Source organism: Ursus americanus, chromosome 18, assembly GCF_024610735.1.
Source record: "Ursus americanus isolate L20-20 chromosome 18, mUrsAme1.1.p, whole genome shotgun sequence".
Classification (NCBI taxonomy): Eukaryota; Metazoa; Chordata; class Mammalia; order Carnivora; family Ursidae; genus Ursus; species Ursus americanus.
In genome coordinates this window covers 174449-197206 of record NC_142144.1, presented here as the reverse complement: position 1 = coordinate 197206, position 22758 = coordinate 174449, and the positions used below count along the sequence as shown (strand labels likewise).

Here is a 22758-nt window from a genome sequence, read left to right as displayed (position 1 = left end):
TCTGTGCCCCCTCTGCGCCTGCAACCATCTTTCAAACGGGCTGCTGTTCTGCAGAGGGCTCAGTGTCCCCAGCAGAGCTCAAGGGGGCTGTGGTCCTGATCCCTCACTGTCCTGCAGATCTGGCTCTGGGCTGGTTGGGCACAGGCTTCAGGGGAGGCCTGACAGGGCACGAGGGTCCAGCCCTCCTTGTGGGCCTGGCCTGGGTCCCTTCACCCACGTATGTAGGTCAGGGAGGCCTCAAAGGCAGGTGTTCCCAAGAGTCCCTGGGACAAAGCCCGGGAAGTTGCAGAGGCTTCCAGCCGGCGGAGGACGAGCCAGCTCCCTGATGCCGAGCCCAGAGCCCAGGGGTGAGCTCTGACCCAGGGGAGGCTCTGAAGGAGAAGGGCCAGTACCAACCGTGAGGGAGAGTTCTGAGGAGCCGGGGGGGAGCCTGGATGTAGGTAGAAGTAAAACTTCCACTCGAAAATTCAGTGTGACGTTGACTTTTCGGTCAGTGGAGTCTACGGAACATTGTGTCCGCAGCTTTGTTAAACCCTCACAGAGACTGCCCTGCTTTGTAGACAAGCACCTGGAGATGTTGTATGATTGGCCCCAGGCTGCCCAGATGCTTCGTGCGGGGGGCGGTGTGGACCCGGGAGCTCTGGCCCCGGAGTGGCGTGTCTGCGCCGGGCAGCGCTGCCGGATCGCTGTGGGGAAGGAGGGGCGGTGCTGCCCAGGGTGCCCCTGAGACACGCACACCTGCGGTTCTTTCTGACATGGCTTCTCGCCCCCTGCCTGCTTAGTGACAAGGAAAGCCTGTGGTGCACACAGGCTTAACCGAAGAGGTTAGGAGAGCTCAGAGAATCTCGTCTTCGGGTTTGAACTAACTGGATTCCAGGACATGGGAACGATGCACATAAGCTAAGAAACGATTCCAAAATTCAGCAGCGTACAGTAAGTGTGTGCCGTCTCACCGTTCCCGTGGGTCAGGGGTCCAGGCCTGGCTTAACCGAGTGCCTGTGGCCCAGGGGGTCCCAAGGAGGTCACAGTGAAGCCGACAGCTGGGACACAGCCATTCCAAGCCTTGATTTCAAGCTCATCACATGGCTGCTGGTGGGGCTTCCGAGCTCACTCATACGGTTGGCGGCAGGCCTCAGTCCCGGTCACGTGGGTCTCTCTCCAGGCTGCCTGAGTGTCCTCACGATGTGACAGCTTGTGATCTGAGAGGGGGACTGAGAGTACCCAAGACAGAAGCCACAGAAACCCAGTCTCAGAGAGACGGCCCATCGGTTTTGCCATATTATATTTGTTAGGCGTGAGTCACTTGGCCCAGTCCACGTTTAACAGGGGTGGGAAATATTACCCAGGGACATGAACCCCAGGAGGCAGGGGTCACTGGGAACCGTCTGAGAGGCTGCCTGCCACAGTCCACGCTCTGGCCCCCGGTGACCCATGGCCTTCCTGATGTAAAAGACACCTGTGTCCTCCCGCTTTCCCAGCTGCCTGCCATGACAGCGTCATTTCAGAGTTCAGGGCCTCTTCATCCAAATCGGGCCCAGGTATGGTCCAGGCTGCTCAGGGACAGCTGCTCAGTCCCTCCCCACCTGTGGACCCATGGAACTAAAGAGACAAGTTGTCACCTGCACAGTGGCCGGATGGGCATAGGTGAACTGCTATAGGCATTCCTGTTCGGAGGGGACAGTGGGAAACACAAGGGAGTCTCTGGCCCATAGCAGTTCAGGAATCCAGTTGGGAGAAGTTGGAGATCCTGGGATTAGTTCTTAAGGACTGGGAAGCCTTTTGGGTTTTTGGTTTTGGCCTCTGCATCACCTTTCTTGTTGTGGGAAAGACAGCTTGTGCTTTCAGCTGGACAGTTCTCTCAGCCTGCTTCCTACCAGTAGAATTTGAGGGATCCAAAGGCCTGTTTTTTGTCTTGTACTGTCTGTGTCCCTTTCAACCCAAGCCGGTGATGTTTCTGCATAGCGAAGTCTTTCAGTGTTGTGGGTATGTTGTGAATCTTCCTGGGTTCCCCTTGACAAAACCCTACCTAGACTGTAGCGACAGGCCTTTCCCCGTGGGGTGCCCGTGCTGAGACGGCTGAGGCCGGCGCACGTCAGTGCCCTGGAGGACTTGCTGCTTATCGAGCTGACATGCGAGGCCATCTCCACAGGGCCGGGCTCCCGCAGTGTCACGGTCCTGCCCCAGGCCTTGGCTTTCTCTGTGGACCGTGCCATTTCCCAACTTGGCACGCTTTGCTGTCTGGAGAGGCAGAGCATTTCCAAAGCTGGCAGGTCCTGGCTGATAGCACTTCCCTCTGCCTCTCCCTCTTCCCACACCCACTGTGGGCGGCCCGAGGACCCCAGGTCGCACCTGCAGACTCTGCTTGGAGATCTCCGAGACCTCCCGGTCCATGTGGCACACCTTCTTCTCTTCACATTAACTGTGGGCAACGGTGCGGCCGAACTTCGTGCCGGCACACAACAGGGCTTCTGCCCACTGTCCTGCAGACCCTGCGTGCAGCATCCACACTCCCTCACTGTCCAGAACCCATGAACAGCACGTTTAGGGCATTGTAGGCATTCACGGACATGCTGCTCCATGCCCCTTCTCTGGCTCCAAAGCCACTGCCACATTGGAGAGCACTCCACTTGTGTCTCCAAAATGTGTATTGTTTTTCTTGATGTGTAACAAATTACTCCAAAGTTTGGTGGCTTAAACCAACCAACATTTGTTATCTCTCATGTCAGTGGGTCGGGAGTCAGGTGGGACTTAACTGGGGGCCCCCAGCTCTCGGTCTCCCACAAGGCTGCAGTAACTGCAGGCTCTTTGGGGCGGGGAGCTCACGCCCAAGCTCCTGCTTGTGGCCCACAGCCCTCAGTCCCTGGTCACGGGGGCCTCTCCCCAGGCTCCCTCGTGTCCTACATCACGGTAGCTGGGGACCTGCAGCAGAGCTGAGAGCACCGAGGAGGAAGCCTGTCTTGGTGACTGAATCTCAGAGGTGACAGCCCATCCCTTCTGTCCCAGTCTGTTTGCTAGAAGTGAGTCACTAGGGCCAACCAGCCCTCGAGGGACAAGGCGGGGCTACCAAGTAGTGGAGACCACTGTGGGACATCTCAGGGGCCACCTGCATCATGAATGAATGGGAACAAATTCTGAGGATTGAGGAAAGACAGAGATGCTGGAAGGGCAACAATAAGAACGTGGATTTAGGAAAATGAGAGCCCCAGCCCCAGACAACATCCAGACGCTGTGTGTATGCCGTGGAACATGGTGGAGGTGCTCAGGGTCCCCAAGGACAGATGGCGGCAAGCTTGGCCCCTGCATGCTGCTGCCTGGGGAGCCGCGGTTGGGCTGTCTGGACGTCAGCAGGACGTCGGACGTTCTCTCAACGATGCCTTTGTGTTCAGCGTGGAGCAGTATGCAGAGGATGGCTGTGCGTTTGGGGTGGCCTGTAACTGGTGCACCTGCCAGCGCAGACGTGCGGCCTGATGGACCCGCACTGAACTGTACAGGGGTCTCCAGTCAGGGCCGGGGCCTCGGTGCTGGCACGTTCACCAGCTTCTCAGTGCCGTGGGAGGACGCTGATGTTAAGCCCATCTGGTTTGCAGTTGGTCGGTCAGGAGAGCGGTAGGCCCACCTCGCTCCGCATCCTGTGTCCCTGTGCGTGTCCAGGGTGGGCGTGTTGGGGGCAGGGGAGCCCCAGGACTGGAATGTGCTCCCCGACAGCTGCAGGAGCTCAGCGTGATGCAGAGGCGCCCCAGGCCGCCGGGCGGGTGTGGGATGGGCGTGCGTGCCCGCGGCTGACCCCGTGTCCCGTGCAGGTCATCGTGGGGAGCATCTTTGAAGTGGTCTGGGCGGCCATCAAGCCAGGAACCTCCTTCGGGATCAGTGTGCTGCGGGCCCTGCGCTTGCTGAGAATCTTCAAAGTCACGAAGTAGGTCACCTGTGGCTCGGGGGAGGGGGGTGCGTCGCAGGGAGCCGGGCCCACACAGCACGCCTGTTCCCAGGAATTCATGGTGCTGGCCTTGAACTCAGCTGTCTGGATCTCTTTTTGTGCTTGTAATTGGTTTAAATACAAAAGACAGTTATAAAGCACCGGCCCAGCATGACCTTGTCTCGCCCTTGGGGGCGAATCTATCCTCGGGGTTGTTCCCCATTGGCCTCAAAGTTGCCAGCAGGATTCCTAGCTCCTTAGTGAGCTTGCTTCCCACAATTCCATACTGTCCCCTCTTTTGAAACCAGCAGTGCCATCTTTCAGCCTTCAAAGGATTACTTTGCTTCATAGTTAACAGAGAAAAAAGAAGTTCTCAGATGGAAGGTTTTTTTTTTTTTTTAATCATCCCGCCCCAAGTCCGCCCACCTACCCGGCAGCCCCGCCCCCAGAGAGGGAGGGAGGCCTCCGCTGACTCTGACCATCTGACCGGAGCCGGCTGGTTCCTAGTGGCTCCCCTTCCCAGGCCTGCTTTCTCCACCCTGCGCCTGACGCTGCCCTATTTAAGCCGTGGCGAGAGGACGGTGACAGGCCCGTGTTCTCAGTTCTATTCCACTTGGTTCTTTACGTAACCCTGGAAGCCAGTTGCTCCGTTTTGTCTGCGAGGGGGCTGAGGCCCAGGGTGGAGGTGTGATGCAGTGACTGAGAGTGCTGGGTCTCTCTGCCAGGGTTCCAGTGGTGGGAAGAGGGGCGCGCCTCACCCGTCGCCGTCTCACCCACAGCAAAGGCTGCTCTGCGCTCAGCTGGTCTTAGCTGGGGCCACACACGCGCCACGGCAGGGACCTCACCTACCCTGAATTTTGGACTCGTTTGGCCCACACCTGCTTCAGCACAGATTTCCATGCAGTCTCCCCAGCAACCTGGGCCATGACAGCTGCAGGACCCAAGTCGCAGACCTGTCAACAGTGAGCCCGTGCAGGAGGCCCCGGGCTCTAGGTCACCCCTCCAGTGACCTTTCAGAACCCGACTGACCTTCCCAGGGTAGATGGGAGTTCTTTTGGTCTTTTCCAATCTGTTTTAAATCCAAATCTGAGACCATTTGAGGACACGATGGTGTCTCTGCAGGCGAGTTTGGGACACGAGTTTGGTCTGGCTGGTCCACACACACTGCCGCGTGTCTTGTGAGGCCTGCGGTCAGGCCTCTGTTGCTTTGCCAGCTGTGCTGGTACGTGGCTCTGGGACCTGACTGCGAGAGCTGCCTGTACCTTGGTTGCGGGGCCTGGTGTTTTACAGGCTCTGCTTCCTTCCAGAAGCCAGGCAGCCCCTGTCCTGAGGTGGACTGGCTTTTCCAGAGTTTTCCAGCCCATCTTCCATGAACCCTCAAGTGCACTGTAAGAGAATCCATGGAAGATAGGTGAGCCTCTGTGCCACTGGCTCTTGGGAGGACAGGATTTGAGGGCCCAGGGATGCACAGTGACTGCTGTCTGTCCTGCCACTCCCACGTTTCCAGGGTGATAGGACACCCAGACAGAGACACAGAGGTGTGTAGTGTGTCTCGAGGTGGCTGGAGGGAAAGCCGTGTGCCCTGCCTCTTCTGGGGAGGAGCTCTCGAGACACAGTCACCCAGCGAGTGAGCCGTCCACACCACAGACTTTAGTGGGGCCTGTGTGTCATTGGGTCCAGTTGCATGAGACATGCCCAGAGACATGGTCTCTGACCTCCAGGAGCATTTGAAGAGTGTGATGGAGGGGTGGGCATTGTGGGATGCCAGGGAAATGGTCTCGCAGCACTGCCCCCCCCCAATCCATGCTGTATCCTGGGCCCTTGGTGAGAGGGGCATTCACACCGGGTTATACGTCACCCATCACAGCACTGAGGACCTGCTGGATGCAGGGTGTGGGGCTGGTTACATCTGCTTCAGCTCCTTCTCTACTTGTGGTCTGAGTGGAGATACCTGGAAGGTGTTCGGGTGTCGAGGGGTGGACAGGGATTGGGCGCCGTTCCGCCAGGCAGAGTGACAGGGGCAGGTTCGGGAGATGAGGGTGAGTCCAGCAATGGACACAGGGTCTCCGCCGCCCCCCAGAGCCCCCAGTGGAGGAGTCTGGAACTCTGGAGAGAAGTGCTCTGGCCTCCAGGAGTGGGGCCCGTGGGGTTTAGAAGGTCTCGGAAGCCACAGGTATGACTGTGAGAGCCCCGGAGTGTGGCGTCAGCACGCGGGCATGCGCCTCCGTGTGGGCGCAGCTGGGTGTGGACAGACCCCCCCTGCCCTGACAGGTACTGGAGCTCCTTGCGGAACCTGGTGGTGTCTCTGCTCAACTCCATGAAGTCCATCATCAGCCTCCTCTTCCTGCTGTTCCTGTTCATTGTGGTCTTCGCTCTGCTGGGCATGCAGCTGTTCGGGGGACAGTAAGTGGGCCCGGGGGGCGTATGAAGCTGGAGGCCCCACTGGGAAGGCAGAGCTCAGAGCAGATATGCTGCCCAGGCCCCCTCCACCTGTCTTCCACCTGGAGGTCCCCCGGGCGACAATGGCGCTGAGCACACAGCTCGCCCACAGCCTGGGACAGCGTTGCAAGCCGAGGCGCCAGGTCCCTTGGCTCCCGATGGGGCGGCCTCCTCCCAAGACTTCTTGTTTTCCTCAGGTTCAACTTTCAGGATGAGACCCCGACAACGAACTTTGACACTTTCCCTGCGGCCATTCTCACTGTCTTCCAGGTAAGACTCCTGGCTCTTGGCACACTCCTGGCCTGCTCAGCTTTCCAGGTGCGGGGAAGGCAGCCTTCCCTGTCAGCCTCTGCTTACCCCCGCCAGCCAACATTTCAGACAGAACTTTCCAGAAAACAGAAGAGAACAAGTGGGAGATGAGCAGAGGGAGGTCTCCAGTCCCTGGGACTCTGCCAAGTCTAGAGCCTGGGTCTGGAGAGAAACCGGGTCCCAAGAGGCATGCGTAGTTGCCTGGGGGACTCAACAGTCCTGTGGCCACTGGGCGTCAAGCCGCCAACTTCTCTCCCGGCCCTGAGGATCTGGTGTCACAGCTGTCTTTTACCATTTGAGAATAAAACGACAAAGCGCTACCCATGCTTCTCCCCCCGTCTGTCAGGCCCAGTGGTCCTTTAGTTCTCTTTTGTGTCTGGAGAACACACCTGCCACACGTGGCTCCTAGGGAAGCTGAGGCTCTCGGCCCGAGTCCTCTGTGATGCAGACCTTGTCACTCAGGTGACCTCTGCCCTCTTGGAGGGGTTCCCTTTGAAGACCCCCTTGGTTGAGCAGTTTGCTCCCTTGCAGGGCTATAGCACCCTGATGCCCCCCATGACTGGCCTCACTGGTAGGGTAATGCCGAATGTCTCTGTCTTACGAAGCGTCCTCGGACGCCACGCCTGCAGGTGAGCTGGTTGGGGTGGGTTGTTGTTTTACCCAGGACGGCTCTTGGGGAAGCCCAACAGGCCATGTGCGCTCAGGCCCGGGGGCTCAGCTTAGCCCCCTGGACTCTGGGGCTGCCCTTGGTCTCCAAGTTGGGGCCTCCAGCAGAGGGTGGCCATGACCTTTCCTGGGCAGTGTGACCTGATGGGAAGGAGCCCTTCCTGCTGTGGGGCGCTAGGGCTGCCCTGCGGGATCTTGAAAGTCAGGCAAGGGGAATCGGCGGGAATGTGTTCCAGATACCACAGTAGGAAGGTGAGCAGAGTCAGGGCAGCGAAGGCATAGGGTTTGTGGCAGAAGGACTGGGGCTGGCAGAGGTCAGGTTGGATGGGCCTTCTGGGGCCAGGCTCAGGGGCTTGGCCCAGCAGGAGCCGTGGCGGAGGCTCACAAAGCAGGGAGGCGACATGTCGACAGAGCTCTGCTTTGTTCTGTTTGCTGCAGGAAAGGAGTGGAATGTGGTTGGTTAATGGTGGTGGTGTGGGACAGAGGGGAAGTCAAAGTTAGAGGAAAATGATGGTTCTTCTGGTCAGATGATGCTCTGGTTTGGACCTCAGACCCCCTCTGCTCTGGAACATGGCAATAAGATAATAAATACATCTAGAAATTAAAAGGACCCAGCCAAGCCGAAAACAAACTGTGGGCTGGAAATGGAACAGTGAGGAGAGGTGCAGGGAGCCGGGCACCTGGGATGTGGTCTGGGTGTGGCAGGCAGGCTGGGCATCAGAAGCATCCATGTGTGGCCTGCCTGACTTGGTGCTGGGGAAGGTGTGTGGCCCTTCGAGGAGCAGAGGAGCAGAGATGAGAGAGGGCGACTATGGCTGGAGGAAGCCGAGAAGGTTGCAAGGTCAGATGGCTGGCCAGGCCAGGCCTGCACCTTCCGTGGATGGTGCTGGGCCGGGGCTTGAGACCCCAGGATGGAAGCTCGCTCTTGCTTCTGAATGGGGCTGGAAGGGGTAGGGCGAGTGTGTGACCAGGAAGAAAACAACATCAGGTCTGCTCATGGTGAGCGTGCAGACTGAGCCATGGTGAAGCTGACCCCACTGAAGAGGGCCAACAACGTCTGCGGTCGGAAGGTGAGCTCAGTCCCAAAGAAATGGGAAGAAGACAGCAAATGCAGGTGACTGTGCGCCAGACGTGCTCGAGGGAGAATTTGTAGCACAGAACACAAAATCACGAAAGAAAAGTACCTGAGAACCAAGAATAGGTTAATATGAAAAAGAACTAAGTAGAAATCCTAGGAATGAAATATATTGCTATTTAAATAGAAAAGTAAAGTGTAAACTACACCCTGGACACGACCTAAGAAAGGGTGGGTGAGCTGGAAGACGTGGAGGAACTTGGGGGTGAAGCTCCCGTGTCGGGTGAGAGAGAGGATGCCAGCACCGTTCCAGGCGAGTCTCAGAGGGTGTGTACTCGGATGGTCAAGCAGGGTGAGCACAAGTAATGTCAAACCTAGATGTGTCGTGTAGAGAGAAAATCTTAAAAACAACCCTAGAAAGAGATTCTCCACAGAATGACAGTCCGATGGCAAGAGGGTCAGGGAGGGAACTTTGAAACCCTGGGGGACAGCCCGCATGAATGCCAATCTAGACCACAAGGGCAAGCTGGACACATTCAAATGCAAATGTGGAGAGTTACCAACTCCCTGATTGCCGAAAGCACCGCAGATGTTTATACATTTAGTAAAGCCAATGAATTAGAAGAAAAAAATAATATTACACTAACCCAAGAAGAAATTAAAGACCTGAACTATTTCAGAAATTGAATGATTAAAAATCTGCCTACCTAAGCCACCATGTTCTGATAACTTTATGAGTGATTTCTACTAAAATTTAAGAAAGACGTTATTCCAATTTTATGTAGATGACTCCAGAGAAAACAAAAAGAAGGTCCCTGGCTTGCTTTATGAGACTAGAATAACCTTGATAAAAAAACCATAACCGAACTAATATGAGTCCACTGCTTGGTGACTTATAGGAAGAGACTGCGGGCAGGGGAGGGTTATCGCACAGTGGAAACTTTAATTTTTTTTTTTATTTTTTATAATAATATTTTTTATTGTATTATGTTAGTCACTGTACAGTACATCCCTGGTTTCTGATGTAAAGTTCCATGATTCATTACTTGCATATAACACCCAGTGCACCATGCAATATGTGCCCTCCTTAATACCCATCACCGGCCTATCCCACTCCCCCCCGCCCCCGAAGCCCTCAGTTTGTTCCCCAGAGTCCATAGGGAAACTTTTATTTGCAGTAAATAAGGAGATCACAGGGGATAACTTCCAAAGCCATGGCTCCCCATGTGGGGATAAGTGGGTTCCTTCGATTTAGGGTTCAGATGAACATTCAGAAAGGGGAGCTTTGTCACTGCATACAGAGGTGGGCATAAAGTCACACATGTCTACTCAGGAAACATGCATCGTACGTTATGCTAATGGGGTTTGTGCTGCTCCGTAGAAGGAGATCTTCACGTTAGAATGAGGTAGAGGTGACTGCCCACACTGCATGGCCTGCCTACACAGGTGGGAGTCAGTGACTGAGCTCTTCCTATTGTTTTCCTCAGAAAAGATAAGGTGAACATTCATGTGAAGAAGAAGGGGTCAGTGGGAGTCTTAGGTCATGATCACAAACACAGAGGCAGAAGGGAAGTAATGACTAATCAAACTAGATATGCTTATAAATTAACAAATTATTTTTATGATCAACTTGAGTTTATCCTGGAAATGCAAGGTGACTTAATGTTGGAAAGCCTATTGATATAATTCATCATAGCCAATTAAGGAAGGAAAAAAACCATGTGATCAGAAAAAAACATGTGACTCCAGCAAGACCGTGGCACAGAGTGAGAGGGCAGGAAAAACAAGATTGGGAGATTTGTTCACTGTGGAGCCTGGATGATAAGAACACGGGGATTCAGTTCACTCTGTGTATGTCTGAAGATGTGCACAATACATTTTTTCTTTTCTTTTCTTTTTTTTTTAAAGATTTTATTTATTCATTCGACAGAGATAGAGACAGCCAGCGAGAGAGGGAACACAGGCAGGGGGAGTGGGAGAGGAAGAAGCAGGCTCATAGCGGAGGAGCCCGATGTGGGGCTCGATCCCACAATGCCGGGATCACACCCTGAGCCGAAGGCAGACGCTTAACCGCTGTGCCACCCAGGCGCCCCTACAATACATTTTTTCTAAAAAGATAAAATCACATGATAAAACCCAACACTCCTTTCAAGTAAAAACTCTTAGCAGATTATGCTGGTATCAGTGGTCTTAGTGCAGTAGGACAAGAAAATATGAAACACAATTTCTCAGGAGTGACAAGGAAGAAAGAATATTCACAGCTAAAATATTCGTATACACAGAAAACTCAAGTGTTGTGATTACAGATGGTATGGGACAATTTGATTATCTGTAGAGCAAAACATGAAATTGGGTTCCTACTTTGTTCCATACTTGAAATCTGTTTGGACTGACTAAGACCTAAATGTGAAAAGCAAATCTGAAATTTTAGGAGGATGCGCAGGAGTGTAATGGTACTAACTCAAGGTAGGGAACTCCTTCTGAAGAAGCACAGGTCAGAAAGGAAGATATTGACAAATTTGACGGTTAAAGTAGAAATGTCTGTGCATCAAAAGACACCACGAAAAGGTTTTAAAAAAGTTATACACTTGGAGAAGACATTTCCACAGTATTAGAATAACCACTGAAGAGTTTGTGTCCAGGACGTATCAAGACCTTCCACAAATCAAAGACAAAAGACAAATAATGTCATAGGGAAGGCAGAGTGTAAACAAGCATCTCATGGGAGAGGAAGTCGGGCTGACGAATAAACCTGTAAGAACTATCACCAATGTTGCCAGAGACGCAGATTAAACCCACCATGAGACAACCTCTCCACCTGTCAATTTAGCAGAAATTAAGAAATCTAATGTCAAGTTTTAGAGAAGATGTGGAGAAATGGGATTCCTTTATGCTGTTGGTGGGGTTAGTAGAACCACTGTGGGTAGAAATGTCATAAAATCTGATAACTAGAACTTGCATACGAGTGGTTCCTGTTGTGGGTCTGTGCTCTGGAACGTCTCCTGGCCAATTGCACAAGGAGATGCGCGTGAGACATCATAGCAGCATTGTTTATAAACCAAAAAACTGAAAGTCACCGGAAATGTCCATCGTCTCAAGAATGGATAAGAAAAGTGTGGTATTATCTGTACAGCAGGAACATGAATGACCTAGAATTCAACGTGTTAACATGAACAAATCTTTTTTTTTTTTAAAGATTTTATTTATTTATTCGACAGAGAGAGAGACAGCCAGCGAGAGAGGGAACACAAGCAGGGGGAGTGGGAGAGGAAGAAGCAGGCTCATAGCGGAGGAGCCTGACGTGGGGCTCGATCCCAGAACGCCGGGATCACGCCCTGAGCCGAAGGCAGACGCTTAACCGCTATGCCACCCAGGCGCCCCTAACATGAACAAATCTTACAAAGATAATATTAGGTGAAAAAAGGGTAAGATTCAGAATAATACACAACATATGATACTATTTAAATAAGGATGAAAACATGCAAAACAATATTATTTATGGCATCCATGCAGTGAAAGTATAAAAGCTTGCATGGGAATGATAAACACCAGATTCAGGGTGCTGTGCTGCTGGGAGGTGGGCTGGAGGAGTCCTGCTCAAGGGGCACCACCTCCTTTTGAATGCTGTGGTTCTCAAGCCAGGTAGTGGCTACATGGAGGGTTGTTAAAAATTATTCATCATTCCTTTCTGATTGTTTGAAATAGTACATAACTTAAAAAATGAAAGGATACAAAAAGATAAACTAAGTAGAAATCATCGAAAAGAATGCTGAAATAATATTAACATCAGCCAAAATACAAGTTAAGGGGAAAAAGCTTTAGTAAAAATAAAGTATGTTATGTAACAACAAAAAGAAGGCAGCAATCATGACCCTACGTGACCCTAACAACATGGCCTAAAAATATACGGAGCAGCAACTGACAGAAGCACATGGACATCCACATCTTACGAGAGCTTTGTAATACATTCCTGTCAAACCGTAGGATGAGGCTGAGGTCTGTAGAACTCTGCACCCAGCTGAGAGCAAACAAAACAGTCATCACTTGGGACACATAGGACATTCACGGAAACAGAACACTTGTTAAGTCACCCAGGAAATGCTTACAAATATTGAAGAATTGTCACCCTATCGAGCACATTTTTGATGTAACATAAATAAACAAACCATGTGTAAAAACTTATTTAAAACCTTCCCCAGATTTGAAAGCTGAAGGACCGAGGTAAATAAGACATCACAACAGACTTTACAAAATACTTAGAAGTGAGTAATGACATCAAAACTTATGGAATGAGGTGGAAGCAGTGCTTAGAGGAAAATTTATAATCTTAAATGCAATCATGAAAATAAAAGAAAGACTGGAAATAAACTAGTGATGTACTTATCTTAAAAACCTAGAAAAGAGAAGAGGTAAACCAAAGAAAAATTGAAAGCAGGAAGAAATGGTTAATAAGCAGACATTAGTGACATAAAACTAAAACACCAGGACAACAAAATCATAAAAAGCTTGCTCTCAGGAAGTCTAATATAGTAGACAGCATCTCAGCAAGACTGGCCAAGAGAAAAAGCACAGATGAAAAGTGTAGCCTGGAAGGGAGGCCTATCTGCAGGAAAGGAAGAGATTGTTTTAAATCCCGAAGAATATTATGGCCAGAGATTTGAAAACTAAGATGAAACATGCACTTTTATAGGAAAATCTCAAACACATAAATTAGCTCAAGAAAAAATTAAAAACTGGGACAGCTTTCTTACCATTAAAGACAAGGGATCTGTACAGCTCTTTTGCTGCCCTGGGCCTGGCAGGTGTAAGGTGAGTCCTACCAAGTGCATAAAATTCACTTGTGCTGCCGAACACAAGATCAACATACAAAAATGTAACCTTCCTATGACCTGATGATTCGATTGGAAAATTCAGTTAAAATGAACTATTTCATTCCAGAGGCAATAAAAACTATAAAGCACCCAGAAATCTACAAGCAGTATACAAGACTTTTACATGGAACTGTGACTTGTTATCACCTCTGGGGACACAGGGGGTGTATTTATAACGGGGAGGCCTGGAAGTGGTAAAGGCGTCTCTTCTCCTAATTTAATCTCTTGGAATTCAGCATATTGATAATGTGGAAGGGTCAACGTCCAAGAATCGCCAAGACGATTCAGGAAGGAGGGGTTGCCTCACCATGTGTCAAGAGTTTTTACGAAGCTACAGTGGGAGGATTGTGAGGTATGAAGACCAAACACCAGAAGAGCGGACCAGAGAAGGCAGAAACACGGCCAGGCTAGGTAGGAAGCTGGCCGTAGGAGGAGGATGGATACAAAATATTGTAAAGTCGGTCTGTGGAAACTGGCTTTCCACTGGGGAAAAAAGTTGATCTTCACCCCCGTGTGTACACAGAACAGTAACCACAAACTCCAGTCAGATCAAAAACCTAACTGAAAAACCAAACTTTAAAATGGTTTCAAGAAAATACAGAAGAATATTTTTGTTGCCTTCTAATGGAGAGGAATTCTTCGACGCGTGGCACTTTGTCATACAGCAGAAGCCAGCTGCGAGCACTTCCAGTGGTCCCTGCAGACGGGGCGAGGAGGACGAAGCACCCAGAATGCGGGGCGGTCGAAGAGGCCCCAGAGGACACCAGCTGGCCAGCCGGCCCTCACTCCTCAGGCGGGAGCAGCTTAGGGTGAGCCCGCTGGAAGCCTCTCGTAAAGTCAGATGCCGCCTGGCCATCCCAGCTGTGGGCAGACCTTCTGGGTGCGCAGTGAGACTCGGTAGCAAAACCCCGGAAAGAAGGAAGGTGCCAGCCAGGAGGCGTGTGGGTGGCGGGGGACAGGATTAAGTGGGTTTGGTGCCTCGCGTGGGTACACTTCAACGATACGGTACTGAGTGAAGAGAGCACGCTGGAGAACGGTGTGTGGTCTGATGCCTTCCTGTGAGTGTTTAAAACACGCGTGGTGCATTTTGTGTATAGATACCTGCGTGTTGTGTGAGTGGAACTCTCCTGACATGGTTCCTCACCAGGTTTGTGATTGGGGTCGTCTGTCGGAGTGATCACGGGCAGTGGGACCTGATGCAAATGGGACAAACGTGAGCAGTGTCTGTTTTGATTGGTGGACACGTGAATGTCTGTGGCGTTCTCCTCTTGTACGTTTCCAAAAACACAGTAGCAAAGAGAGACATGTTTCCCAATGGGGCAAAGATTGCAGTTAGCCACCCTCTTTGCTGGACCCACTGTCTCCTAGACCGTAACATCACGGCCCTGGCAGCTCTGGGAGTGGGGAGTTCTGCCTCCCCTGCCCGGCCCCATTTCTCCAGCTCATTGCTACAATTCTCCTCCTCGCCTTTGCTCACCTTTTCCTCTGGCTTGGCACTCCCTTCCATTTTGGGCCAAAGACCTAGAGCGTATTTATCTTTCGAGGACTGGCCCAACTCAGCAGCCACGTCTTTCCGGAAGTTTTTCTGAAGGACCATGGGCCACCTTGACCTCCAGAAGCACCATCATCTAGAAACCTGTGTGTGTGTGCACATGTGCCTGTTGGCTCTTGGGGCGCAGCCGTGTCCTGGCCCTGAGCGTGCTCATGTGTGTATGTGGGGGTGAAGGTGGCCATGCGGGCATGCCCTGTGGTGCTGTCCCTCCACAGATCCTAACAGGAGAGGACTGGAACGCAGTGATGTACCACGGGATCGAATCGCAAGGTGGAGTCAGCAAAGGCATGTTCTCCTCCTTTTACTTCATTGTCCTGACGCTGTTTGGAAATTGTATCCTTCTGTGGGGCTGGGTGCAGTGTGCTTAGTGCTTGGTCTGGGCCTGCCTCTCCCTCCTCCCCCAGGAGGACAAATACGAGACGTGCCTTTTCATCAAGTGTGAACGATGGGGAGTGGTGAATATTCTCCAGGCAGCCTGAGCTTGGGGGTCCGGAGGCTGTGGGGGCCGAGGATGGTGGAAGCACAAGTTGCACGTACGGTGTCCAGAGGGGGACGGTATGGTCAGCGGCAGGCTCAGGAGGGTTGCCACGGGAAGACATGGGCTTTGAACGCTGACAGCAATGGGTTTTGTTTTGCTTTGTTTGTCCACTTTAATTCAGTAGATAAATTTGGGCACTGGGCTTTTAAAGAGCTGTTCCCTGCTGGAAATATCATACCTGTAGGGAAATATGAAGCAAGGTTTCCTGTGGTGGGTGCCTGCTGGGCTTGAGTTTCAGGCCCTCGTGATGGGAGGGTGGGTCTGCGGGGTCAGGGAAAGCCCAGCAGCTTGGTGGCAGCTCTGCCTCAGGCAGGCCACCTGGGAAGAGGAGGCTGCAGGGCTCATGACGTGGGGGGGTGGTGCTGGGGACCAGGAGAGGCGAGGCATGAACATGGCCCCACTGCTCAGGAGGGCAGTTCAGGCTGAGCAGGGGCACCTGGGTTCTCAAACTGTTCTGTACACCAGAGTCCCCCAGGGGTGGTTAACGCTCAGGTTGCAGCCCACAGATGTGATGCTGACATGCTCCCCTGTGAGTGCTGATGCTGCGGCCTGAGGACCCCACTTTGAGATCCGCTGCAGTAAATAGCCTGCGGAGCCTGGAGACAGACCTGAGCAGGCCACGCACTTCTGGGAGTTGTCTTCTCCCACACTGACCTGCCGGCTCTGCCTTATTTCCCTGGAGGCACACCTGGGCACTCGACCCTGTTTGCCCCTCTTTGCCCCCACCTTGCTGGCTCTCGTGCCAGCCTGTGACCTGTGACCCTGCAGACCTTGTTCTCTGCCTCCACTCGCCCCAGAGGGACCGTGCCCTCTGTCAGCCCTGTGTAGTTCAGGTCTTGGACCCCAGGGCAGGGAGCCCCGCCTCTGTGGGGCTAAGCAGGAGCCCCAGGAAGGAGGGGTCAGGGGGCTCCGGAGGGGCAGTGTTGGTCTCACTGTGTAGCGGGTGGTGGGACTGGGGGCTGGCTGACAGGAAACCTGGAAGTGGCAGCCAGGTTGTCAGAGAGAGGAGGGGCCTGCATTGACCTCAAATGGTGGGGGTGGGGGTGGGGGTGGGGAATAACGGCTGTCCAGAAGGAGGTGCCGCTCCCCGAGACTGAGCAGGGGCCTGAAGCTCCGGCCAGCTTATTCTTTTTTTTTTTTTTTTTTTAATGATTTTTTATTATATTATGTTAGTCACCATACAGTACATCCCCGGTTTCCGATGTAAGCTGCCAGCTTATTCTGACCCTGCATGGTCAGGCCAGGTGTGTCAGTGGTCAGGCCTCGTACTAGCCAATGGGAATCTTTCCCTCTGCCTCTGTGCATCTCTCTGGCTGGGCCCTGAGCTCTCCAGGTGTGGGAAGGCCTCTGAGGTGCTCGTGGCTGTGGTTAGTGTGGGGAAGTGGCCCCCAGCCTCAGTGTCCTGTCCTCTGTGCTCTGCTGGAGCCCCAAGCAGCCTTGCCTATGAGGCGGTACCCCGGCAGGTGGCTGGCTTTGAGTCTCGGGGTCATCTCCCTGCCAGACTGGGTCCCGACCAGCAACGGTCATCGCTGTCGGCCTCAAACAAAGCCCGCTGCTGCTCAGGCCTCGCCCTGGCAGGAACAGCTACAGCCTGGGTTGGGGAACGGGGGTGAATCCCCAGGCCTGTGGTTAAAGAGCGCAGTTCTAGGCTCTGACTGGGGTGACGTTGCCCCCAGAGGACACCGGCAATGTCTGAGAGGGTTTGGCTGCCTTGAGGAGAAGGTGTTGGTGCACCCAGCTGCTGGGCCGAGGCCAGGGCTGCCGTTCAGCACCCACGACAGAGGGCGACCTGGCTCCACATGTCAGCGCCACCAAGGAATGAGATGACTGGGGAGGGCCCGGTCTGCGGGAGCAGTGCAGAGTGCGGGGAGGGGATGGTTCTGGGGAGGTGCTGCTCTGAGGTGCCCAGGAGAGGAGCTTGTGGGAAGAGGTGGCTCTAGCCCCAGGAAACTCGAAGGGACTCAGGTCAGTGGCCTGAGCTGGAGAAATTGGAGGCGGGCAGTGCGGAGAGGCAGCAGCCCCGGCAGTTGGGCTAGGCTGGGTCTGGGGTGTGAGAGGGGTCAGAGGGGCAAGGGGGCTTGACGGGTATGTGGCCACCCAGGGAAGGAGGCTGAAGGCTAGTCAGGAGCTGGGGAGATGGGGCCCAGGTCTCCATGGGGGACGCTGGGGTATGACTGTGGGAGACGGAGGGTGGGGGCAGAAGGGTTCCCTTCCTTAGCTGGAGCCCACCAGACACTCTGCTGAATGTCTTCCTGGCCATCGCCGTGGACAACCTCGCCAATGCTCAGGAGCTGACCAAGGTACGTGCGTGCGTAGGGACACCGCCTGCAGCCCAGGAAGAGCAGAGGGGGCGGGGGTGTGGGCGGCAGGCCGTGTCACTCTGCATGAGTCCAGAGAGCCGGGAAGAGGGCCAGGCCAGGGTTAAAGACTCATGTGACCGCTGTCTGGGGGAGTCCCCTCAAGGTCCTGGAGACGTAGAAGTTAGGCTGCCACTTGGGTGTGGCGAATGGTGTGGAGGAAGCGTGGGAGATGCCCTGCCAGGAAGGGCAGCCGAAGGGAGCTAAAGGGAGGTGTGGGATTTCCTGTGCTCGTCCCTGGGCGGTGAGGGGCCCCTGTGGTCAGTCTTGAGTGTGCACAGTTGAGCTCGGGCGGTCGCTGGGCAGTTCTGTCCTCAGATGCCGGGCCTGGCTGGCGCCTGGAGGAACAGCTGCTCCCCGTTGTCGGCTTGTCTATGCCTCAGCAGGGCAGCCTCTTCTCGTGGCAGTGCCCAGTGGGCGGCCTCTGGTAGTCATCTCTCATCCTGGAGCCTGGTGGGGGACGTGATCATACACGTCTTCCCCTGTGGTTTCCTTCCCGATGACACAGCCCCCCACCTGGTCACCTTCACCCTCAGCCATGGACGGTGCAGCTAGGTCTCCTGCTGCTTCGGCCTCAGGCTTGTGCTTTGATAAACCCTGGCTCCTAGTGTGGAGGGTCCTCCTTGCCTGGTCAGACCACCTGCAGCAGAAGCCCCGTGTGCTTGCTCTCTCGGCTGAGCATGTGGCCTGTGTGCGCACCTCTCCGTGTGCATGCCCGTGTGCACATCCCTGTGTGTGTCTGGTGCATTCCAGCCCTTACCATCCAGCGTGTCCCGACTCTCAGCGCCATGTCTGTTTCGGGGCTGAGCTCGATTCAGGCCTTGCCTGAGGAAGGCAGGTGCGGGACGCGTCTGCAGTCAGCACAGGGGCAGCTCTGCCCTGGTGCTTCTGGCCGTGCACGCCGCGCAGGTGCCCCCGCTGCTCCCACCCTGCTCTCTGGAAGGACTGCTCCGGGTGGAGGCAGGCCTATTCGTGTGTCTTCCTTTGCTGCTGCTCAGACTTCCTCTTCTCCCGGCCCAGGCCTGGGCTGTGGTGGTTCCTGTGCGTATAGATGCCTCCCTTGCTCTGGCTGCTGCCTTCTGAGGACCTGGAAGTCCCACTGGCCTGCTCATTTCTATGTCAGCCAGAGCCGAGACTGGGCTTTGCCCTCTAGGAGTGGCTGGAGAGTGATTGTTCTTGCTCCTGGCTGGGCTGCTGGGGCGGGGGGTGGGGGGAGCCCTACGTCCACAGAACACCTCTTGTTGTCAGGATTTCTGGGACCACGTGAGCTGGGGGTGCCCAGGAACATTGGTGGTCTGGGCACCAACTGTCTTGGGGCAGGGGTGAGCTTGAACTTGAAGTTCTCACTGTCTATTCAAGTTGTGCTATGGGTGAGGACACACCAGGGAAGCGATGTCCTTGGGGCCCTGTCTCCACGCACAGACAGCCTGTGCAGTGGCCCCTTTGGGCCAACCGCCCTTACTCGGGGATTCCCTTCACTTGGAAGTCGGAGCAGGTGGAGGCCTAGCTGTGTCAGGCTGTGGGGCATTTCCTGGGCCGGCTGTCCTTCCTTTACGTTCGCACAACGTGTTACAGCATCATGTCCTTTTCAAAGTGGGAATGAAGTCAGTGGAATTGGTTTGTAGAAGCTCGCCCTCCGCCCTGGAGAGCTGTCGACCGGGACGGCATCCGCAGCCCGAAGGACCTTGACAGGGGCGTTCTGTGCTAGATCGAGCTTTGCCTGCTCTCTTGGGCCTGAAGCTTGAAGACGTTTGCACTATGGGAAATCTGCAGGCAGCTAACAGGGGTCTTAGTTTTTGCTATTTGGGGACCTCTAGGGGAAGATTTAAGGACATTTTGGGCCACACTGGGAATGTCACCTTCCATGGAAGCCAGGTGGGCTCAGGATTGGGGATTTGGGGGAAAGAATGGAGGTCTCGGCAGTCTAGCTGGATGACATGGAGGCCTTAGTTTCCCTCCATGGGCCCATGGGCTCAGCCCAGAGCTTTTCATCCAGATCCCAGGAGCAGAGCCTGTTGGGTTTGCCAAGTGACATGGGGTCAAGGCCAGAGGGTCTGCCCAGATGTCCACTCCCCTTCCCATGGAGGGCAGAGGCAGGGCAGGATATCAACACATGTGTCAGAGAGCTGTGGGGCCCTCCTCAGGAACTCGGTGGTGAAGGGAACACAGGCACTGCAAGTGGCTGTCCAGGTGGACACAGGGAGGGACTTTTCACAGTTACAGCTGGGGACAGGTAGACACATGTGACCTGATGGGTCCAAGTAGGAAAAGCTCAAAGGCTAGGAGGTGTCCCTGCTAGACCCACTCCTGGTGACAATTCCTGTGACCAGTGCTGGGCCGGGACCTAGCCTCAGGGAGCAAAGACCTGCCCCTTGCCTTTGCTCACAGCTCTGGGGTAGAGGCTGACTTTGTTCAAGTGGGACATGTTCTCCTGGGGTGGGGGCAGCAGGTGGGAGGGAAGGAGGGATGGGTTTGCATTTTTATTGCGCCAAGTCGGAAACGCTGTGGGACAAACATGCAGGCAGCAGCTGGGTCCCTGTGGCCTGAGCTCACAAGTGGGGTGTAAGTCACCAGCTGTGAGCACCCTGGGAGATGGCCCATGGCAAGAGGTATTGAGGCAAGAATCTTGGGGGCTGTTGCCTTGAGCAGCAGGTAGAGAAGGGGGTCCCTGAAGGCCACCAGAGAGCTTGCGTGGAACCGGTGCTCAGTGCTGGAGCCACTGCCTGGCCCACAGTTTCAGAGGGCAGGAAGGACTCAGAGACCGCGGGAGGAAGAGCTGATTCGTTGGAGTAGACGCAGCACTCCCAAGGCTAGTTGCACCCTTCTGTCTGTTCAAACAGGACGAAGAGGAGATGGAAGAAGCAGCCAACCAGAAGCTTGCTCTGCAAAAAGCCAAAGAAGTGGCTGACGTCAGTCCCATGTCCGCGGCGAACATCTCCATTGCTGCTGCGTAAGGCTCTTGGGCGTGGGTTGCAGGGCGGCGGGGCTGCTGCAGAGTCTCGCAGCCGGGCCCTCAGCAGGACGCTTCCTCTGGGGGCTTCCTCCGAATCCCTTGTGTTGGCGGGAGCTTCTTAAGACACGGCCCCCTCCCTGCCCCCAGGAGCTGTGATGCGAAGGAAAGTCTCCCCTCCTATAGCAGCCTTTGAGGACAGGGTTCACCAGGGAAAGCCTCCATGGCTTCTCCCAGTTCGAGCCGGAGCAAGGGGTGGCAACGCATGGCCCTCCCATCGTGGGTGGGATTGGCTCTGACCTACTCCTCAGCACTCTTGGGTCACTCCAGGGCCCCTCGCTGGACAAAGATTGTGAGTCCGAGGGAACGTGTCAGTATGTCCGTTTTGTATTCAGCTTTTTAGGAATGTATTTTGTGAGCCAAAAGATTCTAGCTGGTACTGCAGCAGCCCAAGAGACTTAATGCAGTTTCCCAAAATGTCTTCAAGGTTTCAGTATGGGGACAGAGGTCAAGGGGAAGCCTTGGTGATGACAGAAGTTGAAGGCAGGCCCAGGCTTCCGTGGGGAGACTGACTGGTCACCCCAAGGTTCAGCTGAGCCTCAAGGCACATTGCGGAGCCTCATTGGGAAGTATCAGGGCCTTCAGAGTTGGGACAGAGTGCCCGGCCCAGGGTCAAGGCTGCAGTGTGCTGGGGGAGGTCACCCACGGGGGGCAGGGAGGGATGGGTAGGAGGGAGGAAGTCTGGCCTAGTATCAGGGTGGCCGTAGAGAGCACAGAGGAGCTCTCACTCTGTAGGCCAGGCTGAGCCCCGGGAACTGCTGACTTGTCTTCGGTGCCACGGCCACTCCGCCCCACACGTCCCATTTCCGTGCTGATCCAGCCGGCCTCCCTCCCTCTCCCTGCTGCCCGGAAACAGCCACAGGTACATCTGTGGTGACACATGCGTCCGTGCTGCTGAGTGTGTGTGCTGCCAGGTGGATGACTTTGCTGGGAGTGTGGGGTGCAGGTGTGAGAGCGTGCGTGTGTCTGCACGTGTGAGCGTGCACCACAGCAGCCCTGTTCTTGTCTGGCAGTCCCCAGGGTGATGGCCTGTTTTCTAGGAAGGCCTCTGCAGAGGACCTGCCCCTAAGCCAAGCCGGAAGCACTGGCCTCTGGGGGAGAAGAAGCTAGAGGAGGCCACAGGCCCATAGGGGGCCCAGGCAGGGATGCGAGGGGCCTGCAGGAAGCCAGGCAGGACACAGCAGCCATGACTCAGACAGCTACTGGGGGACTCGGTGCTCACTTGTCTCTGTGTTTTGATTGGCCGGTTCAGAGACTTGGTTGGCTTGGTCCTGGGCTTGCTTTGAGGAGGTAGTGGTGACCCGGCAGGTGGCCCCTTCTCCTGAGTGTTGTAACCTGCTTTAGCAGAGGTAGTGGTGAGCCTTTGACTTAATCACGGGCCTTGTGGGTTTCCGTTCAGCATTTGCCTTCTGTGCTCGTGGAGGTGAGTGCATTGTCCCGTGGGCCCTGCACCTGCCAGAGCTCCCTGTGCTGTAGGGGTTACGGCAGGGTGTCCATTCCCATCGGGGCTGAGACCTCAGAGAGGCGTGTGCTGGGGCCCTCAGCACAACCGTGGAGAACATGTCAGGCCACCAAGAAAGGTCTGGATGTTCTTCCTCTGCCCCTGGCCTCGTGTGGGGACACTGCTCTGCAGGTACAAGGCTGCAGAATGGCACAGCCAGGCCCAGGGCGTATTGCAGCACCAGCTGTTGACCTGAGCACCACCTTGGTGCGTCTTTTCTCCTGGGTGGGCGTTCTGCCTCACAGCTTGGTGTCGCCTCATTCCTGTCAAGCCAGCCTGGGGTGTTTGCAGGCGTTGGCCTCTGTGTTCCCCCTTCCTGGGCTAGCTGTGGGTCCTGCAGGTTCTCCTGGGTTGCAGCTTTGGGCCTTTGTCCCCTGTGGCATGTCCTCAGTCTGCCTCTGTCGGGTGGCAGGTGGTCTGATGTGGTTGCTGAAGACCCTGCACACTGGACCAGGTCTGAACGCCTGGGTGTGTGGGTGGTGGGCTGAGGCTCAGAGCTCCTGGTCTCTGTCTGTCCTCTGTCTGTC

The 22758-nt window shown here is 54.7% G+C and overlaps 1 protein-coding gene across 1 annotated transcript in view; it reads left to right on the top strand.

The window, feature by feature from the left end:
- The window catches only part of CACNA1B (calcium voltage-gated channel subunit alpha1 B), a 153308-nt gene that overhangs the window by 29381 nt on the left and 101169 nt on the right, over window positions 1-22758 (top strand). The window contains exons 10-15 of the mRNA XM_087869664.1: window positions 3801-3913; window positions 6185-6316; window positions 6550-6622; window positions 15041-15158; window positions 17596-17663; window positions 20561-20670. Of these exons, the coding sequence (XP_087725790.1) occupies window positions 3801-3913; window positions 6185-6316; window positions 6550-6622; window positions 15041-15158; window positions 17596-17663; window positions 20561-20670 (614 nt within the window). The remainder of the gene's footprint in view (window positions 1-3800; window positions 3914-6184; window positions 6317-6549; window positions 6623-15040; window positions 15159-17595; window positions 17664-20560; window positions 20671-22758) is intronic.